Source organism: Myotis myotis, unplaced genomic scaffold (genome assembly GCF_014108235.1).
Source record: "Myotis myotis isolate mMyoMyo1 unplaced genomic scaffold, mMyoMyo1.p scaffold_m19_p_1, whole genome shotgun sequence".
NCBI lineage: Eukaryota > Metazoa > Chordata > Mammalia > Chiroptera > Vespertilionidae > Myotis > Myotis myotis.
In genome coordinates, this window is record NW_023416313.1 from 173,596,808 (window position 1) to 173,611,935 (window position 15,128).

Below are 15,128 nucleotides of genomic sequence, written 5' to 3' on the forward strand. Positions count from 1 at the left end.
GACAGGCCAGATACACCCTGGAGCCCTCCCACAGTCCCTCCCTGGCTGGCCAACCTCCCACATCCCTCCCCAGCCCCAGTTGTGCACCAGTGGGGTCCCTTGGTCTGGCCTGCACCTTCTCGCAATCCGGGACTCCTCAGGGGATGTTGGAGAGCCAGTTTTGGCCCGATTCAGCAGGCCAGGCTGAGGGACCCCACTGGTGTACGAATTCGTGCACCGGGCCTCTAGTTTCTAATATTTGCTGCCCTGGAAGGTATTTAGCCCTTCACCATGGATGCGTTCCTTATGACATAAGAAATTGAGATAGAAACTCCTTATACATAAAGAATTTTCTATTGTTTACTAGGCTGTGCCTGTTGTTATGATCACAGCATTATCATTACTTTGCCCAATGACCAAAATCGGCAAAATTATAACAATCACTTCAGGGCATTTGCACCAAATTTTAAAAAACTCAGACTACTGCCTGGCCAGTGTGCTCCGTGGTTAGAGTGTTGTCCTGTGCACCACAGGGTCAGAGCATGTGCATGAAGCAACCGATCGATGCTTTTTCTCTCTCACTTCTCTCTCTAGAATCAATGAAAGGCATATTCTTGGGTGAGGATTAAAAACAAAGCAAAACAGAGACCCGGACCACTGAATCAGTTACTTGTGGAATCTTGAACTCTGACTTTAGAAGAGAAATATATTTTTATCCATGAACTCCGGATATTAAGACAATTTGACCTAGAAACAGAGGCAGCAAATGTCAGGGTCCCTTTTCCTTCCCTCCCAGGAAGTCTGAAAGCTTGTCAGTGTGGTAGCTTCACATTCACCAACGGCTGCATCTAGTCTCCATCCATTGTTGGTGTCATTTTCGTCCCAGTGTCTATGAAGAAACTCCGTTTATTAAAATGATGTGCTTCTTTTCCCAGCTCCAATCATCCATGAGGTCCTTGGAATCTTAAATTGTTAGGCAATATATTTCCTTCCACCTCAGTACAGTGCAATTTCTTAATAATAACAACCTGAATAAAACATAACCGATAAAAAATATATAAAAACAACAAAAAACAAACAAAAAAATACCCAGCCTACGTTTTGTAATCCATAGCTCAGTAATTGGTTTTCATTGTGTGGGACAGTATGTTTCAGTAAGGACTTGCACATGTAAGAAAAGAGCAGAATGGGCTTTTTAGAAATGAAAGATTAATACATATCTATGGGGTCAAGTTCATTGGAAAAAGGCAACTCGAAGAATCTTGTGTGAAGTGTGGGACCAAATACCCCCACGGACTAGATCTTTATTGGGGTGGATGTCAGGGACTGGTGTCTCCCTCCATCACTTCTTCTAACTGGTTCTAACTCTGACGAAAAGAAAAAAGAGAACTAGCTCTACATATGCTCCTTAGACTTCAAAGGTTTGCCAGAAAATATAGAGGGACTGAAAGAAATAGCTCTTGTGGGGAAATTCACTCATCCCTCCGTCCACCAGCTACCCGCCAGCACTCTCCGTGCAGGGCTAGGACAGGTGGGGAGGGACAGGTGTGGCTCTGCATCTCCCCAGCGGTGTCAGTCATCCGAGCTCCAGAGTAACCCTCCTGCTGGGGTGTCCTGCTTCTGTTGAAAAGCCCCACTGGGGCAGGTCCTGTGCCTCAGTCAGGCTGCAGTCTTGAGCTTTCCCTGAAAGGAACCCGGGGCCCAGGGAGGAGCAAAGGGCAGGGCGGAACCTTGACACATCTTTAAGTGTTAAGTCTTTAGCTGGCCCTTCAGAGGGTCATTCTCACCTCTTTCCCTGTGCTCACCAAGGCCCAGTCTCCTGCCAACCAAAGCGGTTTTTCTGCCAAGGGGAAATTAGCTGGAGGAAAAAACAAATTCTTATTTGCCCTCGAAAAGGGTAGACGTACATTTTTGCCAATGGGCAATGATATTGTTCAGCTGAATACACGGTAATTTAATAAGAGTTCCTTTTCCGCCTCAATCATAGGCATCCTTTTGTTTCATCATGGCCTTCTTCTAATTTCCCATTGTGTTTGTGATGGGCGAAATGCAAGTGTCTGAAGAGTTCCAGAGAAGGCATTTTTCCTGAGTTTTCCTTTGCAGAAAGCAATTGCACCCCCGGCCCCCTTGTATAATTTAGATGTTTAATGAGCGCACAGGTGCAAGGAATCGATTTTCTTGTTAGTGGCTCTCCATGCAGGCAGTGCATTAGAATCACAGGGAAGCCTTAAAAAATTCCAGAACCCAGCAAATGGGAGTAGGAGGGAGGGACTGGCGATTGGGGGTAGTTTTGGTTGGTTTTTAAGCCCCACAAGATTCCAGTATGCAACCGATGTTCCGGGTTCTTACAACAGTGGCGTGCGTTTCCGTGCTGGGTTTTCAGGCCGTCAGTGCATTTAGCCAGCCTCCCTCAGGAGCTGCTGTGCCTGAGGTGAGAAGCTGGCAGTGAAGCTGGTAGGGAGGGCTCAAGGGAAGAAAGTGCGAGAGATGGGTCAGCAGGGACCAGGAGCACTGAAGTGGGAGGCTGGTCCAAGTGTGTGACTGTCTGAAGTCCTATCAGCCCCATCTAGACAGCTCCATCTAGAAAGCCCCATATAGGCAGCTCACTCTTTTTTTTTTTTAATATATTTTGCTGATTTTTTTACAGAGAGGAAGAGAGAGGGATAGAGAGTTAGAAACATCGATGAGAGAGAAACATCGATAAGCTCCCTCCTGCAGTCCCCCTACTGGGGATGTGCCTGCAACCCAGGTACATGCCCTTGACTGGAATCAAACCTGGGACCCTTCAGTCCACGGGCTGACGCTTTATCCACTGAGCCAAACCGTTTAGGGCCGTGGTCGGCAAACTGCGGCTCGCGAGCCACGTGCGGCTCTTTGGCCCCTTGAGTGTGGCTCTTCCTAAGCCTTAGGAGTACCCTAATTAAGATAATAACAATGGACCTACCTATATAGTTTAAGTTTAAAAAATTTAGCTCTCAAAAGGTATTTTAATCGTTGTACTGTTGATATTTGGCTCTGTTGACTAATGAGTTTGCCGACCACTGGTTAGGGCGATGGCTCACTCTTAATAGCTCTGCTGGCCTGGTGGTGTCCAGGTAATAAAACTTCCCAGAGGCTATCCATGGCCACCTAGAGAGAAGTTGTTACTAAGGCAGGTATATTTAGGCACACTTGTTAAACAGATAATAGAGACTTAAAGGGACAGAATCCAACTCCAGTTGAAGCCAAGAACTTCCACTAACAAAGAGACCAAAAGCGGTTCGCATGGATCCTCTTCCTGCAGTGCTTGTGTGTGCACATGTACGGCCTTGCCTTGGTTTAAATTACTCACTTCTGTCTACACAGAAGACCTTACTTTTGGCCACACTGGCCTTCCTTAGAAAGAAAAGAACACGATACCTTATTGAAATCATAGTATTAACAATGACCTCGTCTCAAGTGCAAGACGAGGCAGAACATTTTTGCAGTTCCTCAGAAATGGTTTTGAAAGTATTTGATTATCATCCTTTAGCTTTTTAAAGAGTGAATTTCTTGTTATAACTCTATAGTTTTTTGAGGAGATAAACTGGATGAGGGAGAATAGATGATGAGTAACTCTTTGGGGAGTTGAGGTTTGAGTTACTAGTTTCTGGCTCTTGAGCCAGCCAGCAAAGCTGGGCTTCTCTTTTATTTTTTCAAATCCCCATAACTTACCTCCCAGGCCCCGAATCTGTATGCACCCTGCATTAGAGACCCAGGGAAGTAAGTTAGAGGAAGGAGTAAATTCTATGGGTTTATAGGGAAAGGTACCTAGACTGGAGATGAGCATGGACTTTCTAGAAGCAGACATGCTTGCATTTACTAGATGTGGGACCTTCAAAAAGTTATTAGTTTCTTGTCTGTAAAACAAGGTTAATAACAGTATCTGTCCGAGAGGATTTTTTGTAAGAGTTAAATGAGGTGATGTACAGTTGATTCTTGACAACGCGTGGGTTACCCTATGCAGTCCAAAATTCGTGTATAACTTTTGACTCCGCCAAAACTTAACTACTAATAGTCTACTGTTGCCTGGAAGTCCTACCTATAACATAAACAATTGATTAACACATATTTTGTATATTATATACTGTAGTCTTACAATAAATGAAGCTAGAGAAGAGAAAATGTTATTAAGAAAATTATAAGGAGGAGAAACTATATTTTAAGTATTTATTGAAAAAAATCTGCATATAAGTGGAACTGCACAGTTCAAATCTGTGTTGTTTAAGGATCAGCCCTATATAAAATACAGCATATTCATTGGAACATAGGAAATACCCAATAAATATTAGCTGCTATTATTATTATTACTACTACTACTACTACTACTACTACTATTACTACTACTACTGATGGGTGGGTCCTTGCTGTGAACACCAAAGGTAAAGTTAAATGGATTAAAAGCAAACGCCGCTGGGTTGATTTTTTGAGCATTACATAGGACTGCCCTTCTCTCCTTGGGAATCTTATGGATCTTTGGGTAACCATCTTCCTCCTCCTGTGCTTTGTGCTGCGTTCTGCCTTAGCCATCTGTCCTTTGAGTAGAATATTTATACACAAAGCACATTTTTAAAATAATTGTTATTGATTTTTAGAGAGAGGGGAAGGAAGAGGGAGAGAGAGAAACATCTCTATCAGAGTGAAACATCGATCAACTGCCTCCCACATGCCCGCTAGTGGGGATCGAGCCTGCAACCCTGGCATGTGCCCTGACCGGGAATCGAGCTGGCAACCTTTTGGTGCACGGGACGATGCCTAACGGACTGAGCTACACTGGCCAGGGCTATACACAAAGCGATTTTAAAAAATCAATTCTCTACATCCCAAGAATCTCCTATTTTTAAATGGATCAGCCATTTATTAGCAATTTATTTTGAAATTATCCTGTGCTGTGCTGAAATGTACAACACAAAAGTACATTTTCGCCAAATGCCCTGTGTTTGGAGGGTTCCATGTAATCTCCAACACTGACAATTAGCCACATGGGGGTAGGGGAAGGAGCCATAGCACTGAGCCCGCAACCCTAACCCACCCAATTCACCTGTTTCCAGATCATGTCCCACGAGCTCTTCTCCAGATTTAGTCTCCGGCTCTTTGGAAGATGATAAATGGTAGCCTGCCCTGGGTTGGAAGCGATTCCCTGTATTGTTCGTGATTAGAAGAACGCTTGCACTCTCTGCTGGGAAGAGGTGGCATGTATCTGATGAGCCGATGAACAAAACAGGAAGGACACGCTATTAAAAGGAACACTTGACCATGTGGGGCTCTTATTTGTGGAAACACCACATACTGTAACCTCAACTCATACAGCCCCACACTGCAGAGTCAAGAGGGCTCAAAGATCCACAGACCAGTTTTTAGAAACTTGGGTTCCTAGACATCAAAGGAGACATGATGAAAAATAGTCCTAAATATAATTTGGAAAGTGCCAGGTGGAGGCTGGTCGTCAGGTCCTGGAGAATGGAGCCTTCGTATGGAGAAGCTGCCGAGGACCCTGCTAAGGAGACGGGAAGTGCTGCCACCAGATCACACCCCAGAAAATACAGAAGCAGCCGAGTGTCCATGTAGTTGGCTTTTATTTATCTGTGAGTGGTGGCCCAGCGGATGTCCTCTCTGAGTGGAGATCAACAGCACTAGTCAACTTAGCACTCTTCCTGTTGGTTTTAGGAGCGTTTGGTTGGCTTCTATCACCACAGGCATTTTGCCTGAATAGACAGTTCGACTAACTTCATGAAAAGGAGAAGTATATCTGATGATGAGAGACATGTATTCGGCTGAAATATATTTAAGTGAAATATGCTTCATGCTGCTTTATTTGTATGGGGTGCTGGTATCTCATCAAAATGTAGTGTTGCTTAAATCTAGTTAGTAGTAGCAGCAGCAGTGGTGGTGGTAATAATAAGCAGTGGGTGGTATTGGCCCACCTATGCTAGTAGACTGGGTTAATGGAGTGAGTTCATTAAGGGGACAGCGTCAATTTGATGTTGGGTAGTTGTCCACTCCCACCACAGCAAGGTGGACGGGTAGATGCTTTCTTGTCAATAGTTGCCTTTGGTCTTTTATTGAGATGCTTCTGTCCAGCTTAAGCAAGTAAGCAGTGGATGGGAAAGGAAGCAGGTGAATAAATTTCCGGGTTAGTAATGAACTGTTAATGCAGTTAATCTACCTGGCTATCCTGTTTCAGGGCCGGTCCCCAGATACTCTGCTGGGAACTCAGACTTCTGCTGGGGAGATTTGAGTCAAATTTGAGATTTGCTGACCCAGATGTCACTCTAGTGTTGTAACCTACACTGTTTATAGGGTCACATGCCTTCACTCCTCTCATGTTTTCCTAAGTCTCTGGTGGAAAAGTTCCTGGCATTTGTTCTAGTGGCATAGATTCATTACCCAGTTTCAAAAAAAAAAAAGAAAGAAAGAAAGAAAAGGAAAAAAGAAAGGAAACAAAATGTCATGACTTGTAGAGAAAGTGGGTCATCCAGGTGAGCCTTTCTCCCAGAACCGTGTGCTGTCCTCCTGCCCGTGGAGCTTCTTCCCTCTTGTGGGTGACAGACAGTCCCTGGAGGCCAGCGAGGCTTTATTTTGTGCAGAGGGGGTGGGGGGTGGGGCCTTGATTGTCTGCAGGACCCTGAGAGCCTCCAATATGTTTTGCCCTCGGCACCTCATCCACGTCCCCCTAGGACCTCCCTCCATCTGCCCCTCCCTCCTTTGCCTGTGTCCAGTTCACACTTTGCTGCCAGGATGGTGATATGGTGCGAACTTGACTTATTGCCTTTCACACCTGAGTTAGGTGTTCACATTCTGCTGCACCCCACCCATGCTCCTCCCCTTAACTGGATCATTAGCTTTTGGCTCTTAAGGCTCCAGTTTTTTGTCTCATGCTCACTCAGGCTTCCACCCAAAATAGGTGCTACTCAGAAATCTGATGCAGAATGTGTTTATAGTAAATTAAAATGTTATAGTTTCAGATCCTAGTGTTTAATGTTGTATTACTCATGTCTTTATTTTAAAAATCTTACTTTATCTAAAATGTGGTTTTTAGAAGGTATCAGAAAGCTCTTAAATGCGTGAGCCTTTCCTTTGATGCATTGTTGAAAGGATTACTGCAGTCTCATTGTATGACATGTACTGATACATGTATTCACCATACAAATTGTCCTTTCAAGGGAAAAGGTCTTTTCTTTGTCAATGTCAGTGAACCCTCTTTCTCTTTGTTGAGATTGCTTCTAGTTGGCTCTGCAGTATTTCTTAAAGACCAGGTCCCCATGATCTTCCCATAAGAGAGTGTGTGAGGCTGTGCTCCTGTCCAGGTGGCTACCACCTACAAGGTGTTTCTCAGGTTTCAAGGCTATGCGTGTAGACCTCACAGTCCCACACACACTAAACCTCTAGGGAAGGTATTATTAGCCCAATTTTTTTTGGCATAGGAAACTGAGACTTAGTGTCTTAAAAAATAAGTAGCCATCCATCTCTTAGCAGAAGATGTTGGTGTCGGGTTCATTGATTCCAAAACTAGCATTCATTCTTTGCTTCTTCTATTTTTTTAACTGGGGGGAAAAGTTTTAAATGCAGAAAATTACAGAGAATTATTAAAACAAAAACCCTGGTGCTCTCCTCTAGAATTGACAAATGTTAACATTTTGGCATATATTTCAGATTTTTCTAAATAAAAGAAAACAGCACAAAGGGGAGTGTTTCTTGTTATCCCTCTCCAATTCTGATCTTTTCCCTCATCCCCCCTCCCTCCCTCCTCAGAGGCAATTTGGTCTCTATGCAGACCATGTGTCAATGCTTTTACTAACTATATGTGTGTCTATTATCAGCGTATAGCTTAATTTATTGATAAAAAATGTATGTACATTTTTATTTATAATATATAAATAAGTAAAATTTATTGTATATTTTTGCAAGTTCTTTTCCTAATTTTGTTTCTGATGTTACATATAGATCTAAATTATTCATTTTAATGGCTCTCTAATATTCCACTATGTAAATATAGGATACTGTATCCTAATGATAGACTTGAAGCATTATTCCAAATTTTCATTTTTTTACAAACAATACCAAACATGTCTCTGTGCTTCTCCAATTGGGGAATGTACTTAGAGGAGGAATTGCCAGAGCCTGGGGTTGGCACAATTTCACCTTTGCCAGGTACTGCCCATGGATCTCCAAAGCAAACATACACTTCCGCCCATCACGTATGAGAAGGTGGATTTCTCCACACCCTCACACCTCCTGGCACTGTTGGACTATAATTTTTGCCATTTGTGAAATAGCATCTCTTTGTTTGGGTTTTAATTTGCATCAGCCTGATTACTACTCATTGTGACTGGCGAGGTTGAGTGTCTTCACAAGCTTATTGACCATTCAGGCTTCATGTCTATGAGTTGGCTGTTCATATCTTTGTTTATTTTTCTCTTTGGTTGTTTATCTTTTTTCCCTCTTGATTTGTAGGAACTCTGAATACTATCAATATTCATCATTTATCAAAAAATATTTTGATGCCATTATCTTCTCCCAGTCAGTGTGTTTTGTTTGTTTATGGTGTCTGGTGTAATATACATGTTTTTAATTTTGGTATAAAGTTACCAATTTTTTGTGCTGTGCTGTGTGTCTTGTTTGTTTGTCATAGGATATGTTTATAATAGTTTCAGAGGTCTGTTTTTACCTCTAGGTCTTTAATTACATCCCCACCCACTCATAACTCCTCTTCCCTTTTCTCCATACCTGTCTATCCTATTATCTTGTAATACATCCTACACTTACCTGTTTTATTTATTTGTCGTCTGTTTCCCTCCACTAGAATGTAAGCTCCCCGAGGGCAGTGGCTTTGACTGTTTTGTTCATAGCTGTATCTCTAAACCTGAAATAGTCACTGACCCAGAGGAGAAGCTCAATAAATATTTATTGAACAAATAAATAATAATCCATGTGGAATTTATTTCTTGTATATGTGATATGAATAGGGCTCCATTTTGAGGGGGGGCGGGGGGAGTGAGAGATCATGGAAAGCTTGTTTCTCTAACAGCATTAATTGGATGGTCCATCCTTGCCCCACTGATTTTTTTCATGCCACCTCTATCAATGGAGATGTTTCCCTTGTGCCACTGTCTTTAAACATTTCTGTTCTGCCCAGCCGGCGTGGCTCAGTGGTTGAGCATCGAGCTATGAACCAGGAGGTCACGGTTCAATACCCGGTCAGGGCCTGGGTTGTGGGCTCGATCCCCAGTGTGGGGCTTGCAGGAGGCAGCCAATCATTGATGTTTCTACCTCTCGCTCCCTCTCCCTTTCTCTCTGAAATCAATAAAAAATATACATTAAAAAATATTTCTGCACTCCTGCCCTTGTGCTAAAGTCTGCAGGGAAACCCAGTCCTCGGGGCCAGGAGTGGGGATGTGGGTGATGAGCCAGGTCCGATTGTGCCCTCAAAGGGCTTTCTGGTTGACATTAAAACCTGTGAGAACTCAAGGCAGAGTGTGATGTCGAACACAGGGGTATGATCTGGGTGCCGAGGCACAGGACCTGGAGACAACAGTAGTTAAGCTCACAGACGTCAAGTAATAAATGAAATCTGAGTTTGTGTCCTGCTTCTGTTCCTGGGTGGGCTTTATTTCTTTAGTGAATTACTCATTCTTTCCAACACTGTTTCCTTATCGACAAAATGGAAATGATGAAACAGCACCTGCTCCAGAGGTGGCTGTGAGGAGGGACTGGTAGAATGCGTGCTCACTAACTCCATTGTGGGTGGGAGTCTTTCGGGAGGAGGTGATATTTGACCCAGTCTTGCAGGATGGATCGGAAATTTCTAGGCTGGGATTGAGTGGGTGGAAAAGGACATGCCAGACAAGATATGGAATAAACAAAAACCGAAAACATGGAGACCAGTAAGTGCGGGGTGAGTTCAGGGAGCACTAATCTAGTTTGACTGGACTGTGGGAGGGAATCCCAATGAAGAGGCTGGAAATGTGGGTTGAGGCCAGTTGTGGTGGGTTATCAGCACCAAGCCAAGAGTGTCCTTTATTGCTTTACTCTCAATTCCTGATGGCTCTTTAGGGGCTGCTGGGCCATTGGCGGGGCAGGGCGGAGGGGGGGGGGCGGCGAGGGAAGCTAGTGCAGGTGAGGGCCCATATTCAGGGCCCTTGAACTTTAGGAACTTTTATTTTAATTTTTAAATCTTTATTGTTGAAAGTATTACATAGGTCCTCCTTTTCCCCTCATTAATCTCTTCCAGCCTGCTCCTGTCCCCCTTCCCCCAGGCCTTCACCACCCCATTGTCGGTGTCCATGGGTTATGCATATATGCATACAAGTTCACTGGTTGATCTCTTCCCACCCACCCTCCCTTCTGACAGGTGTGAGGTGATAGCTCACTGTCGTTTTGATTTGCATCTCTCAGATGATTAGTGACTTTGAGCATTTTTTCATATGTCTCTTGGCTTTCTGAGGAACTTTTATTTTTTAGCTCCAGCTTTGTGCCAGGTGTGGAGCTGGGTACTTCCATATACATATCTCATTGCATTTATCTCCAGTGATTCTTTCCCTGGATATTCCTGGTCAGTGTGTGGTCTTTTGCCCCTGATCCTGCATCTACCGAGGAAAGCACAGAGACAGAGACGCTAGAGCACCCTTTTCTCCATCCCACCTTCCTCCTCGAAAGTCACAGAAGAGAAAGAACAGCCTTCAAGACTTAGGGCCCCAGAATTTCTTCCCAGCTTTGCCTCCTTTCTGGGCAGCATCACAGCGATAGGTTGTCACCCAGAGAGGATGGAGGCAAACCTCTGGACATCAGTGTGGTGCGAATGAAAGGGCCTTGGCTTCAGAGGATGTGGGTTTGGATCTCAGGCCTCCCAGCTTCAAGCTCCATGGTGACCACTGTGCTGATTGGCCTGCGACCAAGAAGTTCCTGACACGTGAGAATTCCAGTGCTAAAGCCTGGAAAGTCCCGGCAAGCTGGGGTGAGCGGGCCGTTAGCCCTGTGGTCTGAACCTTTTCCTCTCCCCATCCGCAGCCGGCAGGTACATTCCATATTCGGGGGGATACCAAACATCCCTCTGCCTGCTCGCTTTATTGCACTCACTTTTGCATTTCTTTCTCCATTTACTGCCTGCCTTCCTCACTGGGATGTTTTCTCTGTGAAGGTGGAGACAAGTCTTCCTCGCTCAGCACCTGACACTGGGTCCACCGCAGAGGTGATCACAGGGACTGTTGAGGGACGAGCGATGATGCGACTCTAGGAACCTCAGTTTCCTCCTCTTTGGGGATGACTGCTCTTCGGGTTGTTTCCGAGAATAATGAGCTAGCCCAGCAAGAGCCCTGGGACCCAGTGCACCCCTCTTCCTTCCTTCCCCGTGAATGCGTGCAGGTGGCAGGGCCAGTTTACTCATCCTTCCCGGGTGTGTATACAGCCCAGTCACGTTTCGGCGCCAGGAGACTAGGGTTGCTCTTCTCCAAGAGAAGTTGAGTTATCGTTAATATAAGATAGAAATCAAACCAAACCAGATTATTTTACCTCGGAAGCCAGTTTCAACTGATCCTTTTGAATGGTATAGTACTATTATTATATATAACTTCAAACTTAATAGAAAAAAATTGATTAAAATATGTGCCCTGTTCATATCCAGCCTGGCTGAATGCCACAAGACACATTAATTGAAAATGAATTTCTGCAAACCCAATCAAGCTCATGAAGATGAAAAATGTACCTTTTTCCCTCCGTCCCTTCATTGATTTTTCATTTTCCCCACTCAGAGCTTCATTTAGCAATTTTTCAGTTTCATTTTGTTGTGGCCTTAATTCATTTCCTTCACTCTCCCCAAAATGAGATAATGTACCATTTTCCTTGTCCTTTTAAAACTGTCCTTTCAGGCTGCATTAGTGCAGGCCGGATTCCGGTGGTGCCGTATTTCTCTCTGCTTTATTATTATTTCTCAGGGAAAGAGGGTAACTTTATTATTTTTAAAATTCTTACTGCGGTCGTTTTTATGGAGGAGGATGCACTTTAAAACGCATTACTGTGAAATGACAATGTCATAAGACTTGTAAAATAGAATTAAGAGGAACTGTAGGAAAAATTTAAAAACACACATACCTTTTCAGGAGAAAGAGTGTAAAATGCGGGTTATCCCCATTTTTCATGGAGGGTGCAGGAGAGTCCTGCGTGCTTCCTGTTTTGTTGAGGGAAATGGAGACAACCCTTTGACAGATCACAAGGGGTTTGAGTTGAAAACGAGGCCCTGTCAGGACCAGAGGAAGCTCAGGGAGAAGGCGCTGAAGCCTGAGTGAGCTCTGGAAGGTTCCTGCCAGTCCCGTCCCGTCCCTGCCCCGTTCAGTTCCCTGGTTCACTGGACCTCTAGGCATTTTGAAACAGTAATGGGGATCCTCGAGTTATTTTCTTGTGAAATTTTCAAGTCATCTCACAGCTTATAATGTCCTGTGCAAAGTCTACAGGGACTCACCATAAAGTGTCCTATTGCTTTACTTTGACCTAGAATTCAGAACCCTGATGATCTCATTCTGATGAGAAGCTTCGGTTGGCCTTTCTTCTTTGATCTGTCTAGCAGTGGGAAAAGGATTTGTTTCTTTATCAGCGCGGTTTAAAGCAGGAAGTGTGTCTAAGTGAGGGTCCAGGGGAAGGAGTGAAAAGGCAGGAGTGTTGCTTATGGAGGCTGGGAACTTCCTACCACCACACACCGCCCTCATACCCCGGTTTCGAATAAAAGCACCTGTGGGCTTTTCCTAAAAATTAGAATGAAAACAGCAGAAGAGGGTAAAGGGAGCATAAGTGGTGATAGGAGATGACTTGGGGTGGTGAGTACACAATACAATATACAGATGATACGTTGTAGAATTGTACACCTGGAACCTATATAATTTTATTAACCAATATCACCTCAATAAAGTCAATAAATATTTTTTTAAAAATTAGAATGAAAACGAAATAAAACAAATTTCAAAGAAAATAAACAATATCATAAACTTATTAGTAAACAAACAAACAACAGAAAATCACGTAACTCCTAGTACCGGACTCCATTCAGTGTGTTTCCTGTTTCATGTAAGGCATTTTCCAGGTACGCGCCTATTATCAGTCACCAGCTGGTAAGAGAAAGTATCCCAGGCACAGTTTCTTTAAAAACCATATCAAGTGCTATCTAGCATTTAATACTTATTTGCTGCTGCTCTTTCTTATATTTCTTCATTTCTGTCCACATCCCCCACCTCAATATTGAGTTATGTTTCACGAGTCTTGCACAGTTGGGTGCCATTCTCACAGTTCTAATTACAGGCCTGCATCACGTTCTGTCGTCCTAACACAAAACAACCTGTGTCCTTCGCATCTGTCACTAATGGAAAAAACCTCCAGGAAGCTGAGAAGCCTTGCAACCTCCAGGGTTGTATGGATCCATACATAACAGGGCTTCACTCAATGTTTGTACAGTTTCATTTCGATCTGGTTGACACATAAGCTCTTTTCGAAACAAATTAGGAGGAATCCTTTCACTAGCAATCTATTTCCAAAGCAGTTTATAAAGACGTGTGGATTGATAAGGGTGATTTCATCTCCTCAGAGAACTGCTCTTTCCTATGAGATAATTGATACACTGGACATTTGTGCCAGGTGGGTTTGCTGTCTCTTGCAAGGGCAAGATGTGAGTAAAGGATGGTAAATGGCAGTGATTGTCCTAAAGCAGGGGTGGGCAACCTTTTTGTGAGTGCGTGCCCAAACCAGCAAAATCTCTGACTCAAAATTCTTCTGCGTGCCAACCCTAATTTTTTGAGAACATGTTACGCCTACTTGATATCTCTTAAGGTGTACGTATGGGAAGAACCTTGAAGAAATAATAAAATTCATTCGAGCGACAAAAACACAGTATATGATGATGAAAAATACATTTATTTTTAATGTATACATGTACACTGATAGTCCGACAGAAAACTTTATGACTCCGTTTGATATTATCAGTGGGACTTTTGCTGCTGCATCACCGATGACAGAGATTTTACATCAGGTTTATATTTCGTGACCTTCAGAGAGATGCACGAGCTGCTACTTTCATCCGGCAGGCTACTCCTATTACGAGACTTAACAAAATTCATCACTGAGAACAAAGATTCACAAGCGTATGTGGATGAAACCAAAACACTGGTCGGATCTAGGAAGGCAGGGAGAGTTAAGCCAGAGGCATAGAAATTGCTCTTCCCCTCTCTCGTCAATCCATGTCTATGGTCTTTAAGGTAACTTGTTATGTAAAATTATTTATTTATCTAAGATGCACCTACACTGAATTTATCTGAAAAATAAAAAAGTCGATAGTAAGAAAAAAATTGTAAATGGAAAATTATAAGAGAGGGTTTTGCATGCCAGCAAAAGTTACTGGCGTGCCATGTTTGGCACGCGTGCCAGGGGTTGCCCACCCCTGTCCTAAAGGGTTTGCTGGGAGGGCTGAGGGAGAACAGAAGAGGGGACACAAGGCCATCCTGAGGGACTTGGGAAGACAGGTGAGAGGTGACTGTTGAGTTCTTCACGAGAGAGGGAGGTTTCCTAGTGGGGAAGGGGAGGGAGTGTGGCACCAGGCCATGCAGAGGGACGGAGGTAGGACCATTCTGTGTCCATGGAGTGTTGAGGATGGAGTGGCTTTTCTGTAGGATTCATTGTGAGACAGGACAGGCAAGAAACGAAACTGGGGAGAAATAGTGGGACCACAGCAGAGGGCTTGATGCCCTGCCAGGAAGTTTGAATATTAGATGCTTGCGTGGGTTTTTAAGGAGGAGAGTGATATTCAGCATCTGAGGGTAGAGCCTAGAAGTTGGTTTTTCTGTAAAAGCTCCGCCCGGGCGATTCCAGGGTGTGGCTGTGGATAAGAGGGGCTGCTTAACTCAGATCGTCCATGCAGGCCACTCAATGGCGACCGATGTGAAGAAAAGCCGTTATCAGTCCTGAGAAATTTGAAGACCTCCTCTCCTCCTTAAATATCAAACTGGCCTATAGTCTCAGAGAACTAATATCCTGCCTGAGCAATTAGGCAGCAAGACATATATTCAGGTTGAGCTACCAAAAAACATGCTCATGAAGACAAAAATTAGAAAAGATTCTATTAACATCTGTTAAAAGGTTCCAGATTCTACCCAGAT

The 15,128-nt window shown here is 43.8% G+C and overlaps 1 protein-coding gene across 7 annotated transcripts in view; it reads left to right on the forward strand.

Moving 5' to 3' along the window:
- LOC118652695 (myocardial zonula adherens protein) overlaps positions 1-15,128 on the forward strand; it is a 90,233-nt gene that overhangs the window by 48,973 nt on the left and 26,132 nt on the right. Inside the window, exon 11 of one of the 7 annotated variants that reach the window (XM_036302786.1) lies at positions 7,651-8,906. The exons of 4 other annotated variants lie outside the window; for them this stretch is intronic. In XM_036302786.1, coding sequence (XP_036158679.1) covers positions 7,651-7,824 — 174 coding nt within the window. In that variant the 3' untranslated portion in view covers positions 7,825-8,906. Of the gene's footprint in view, positions 1-5,048; positions 6,421-7,650; positions 8,907-15,128 lie in introns of those variants that run through there. 2 more of the 7 variants (XM_036302816.1, XM_036302801.1) reach the window with 2 other exon arrangements.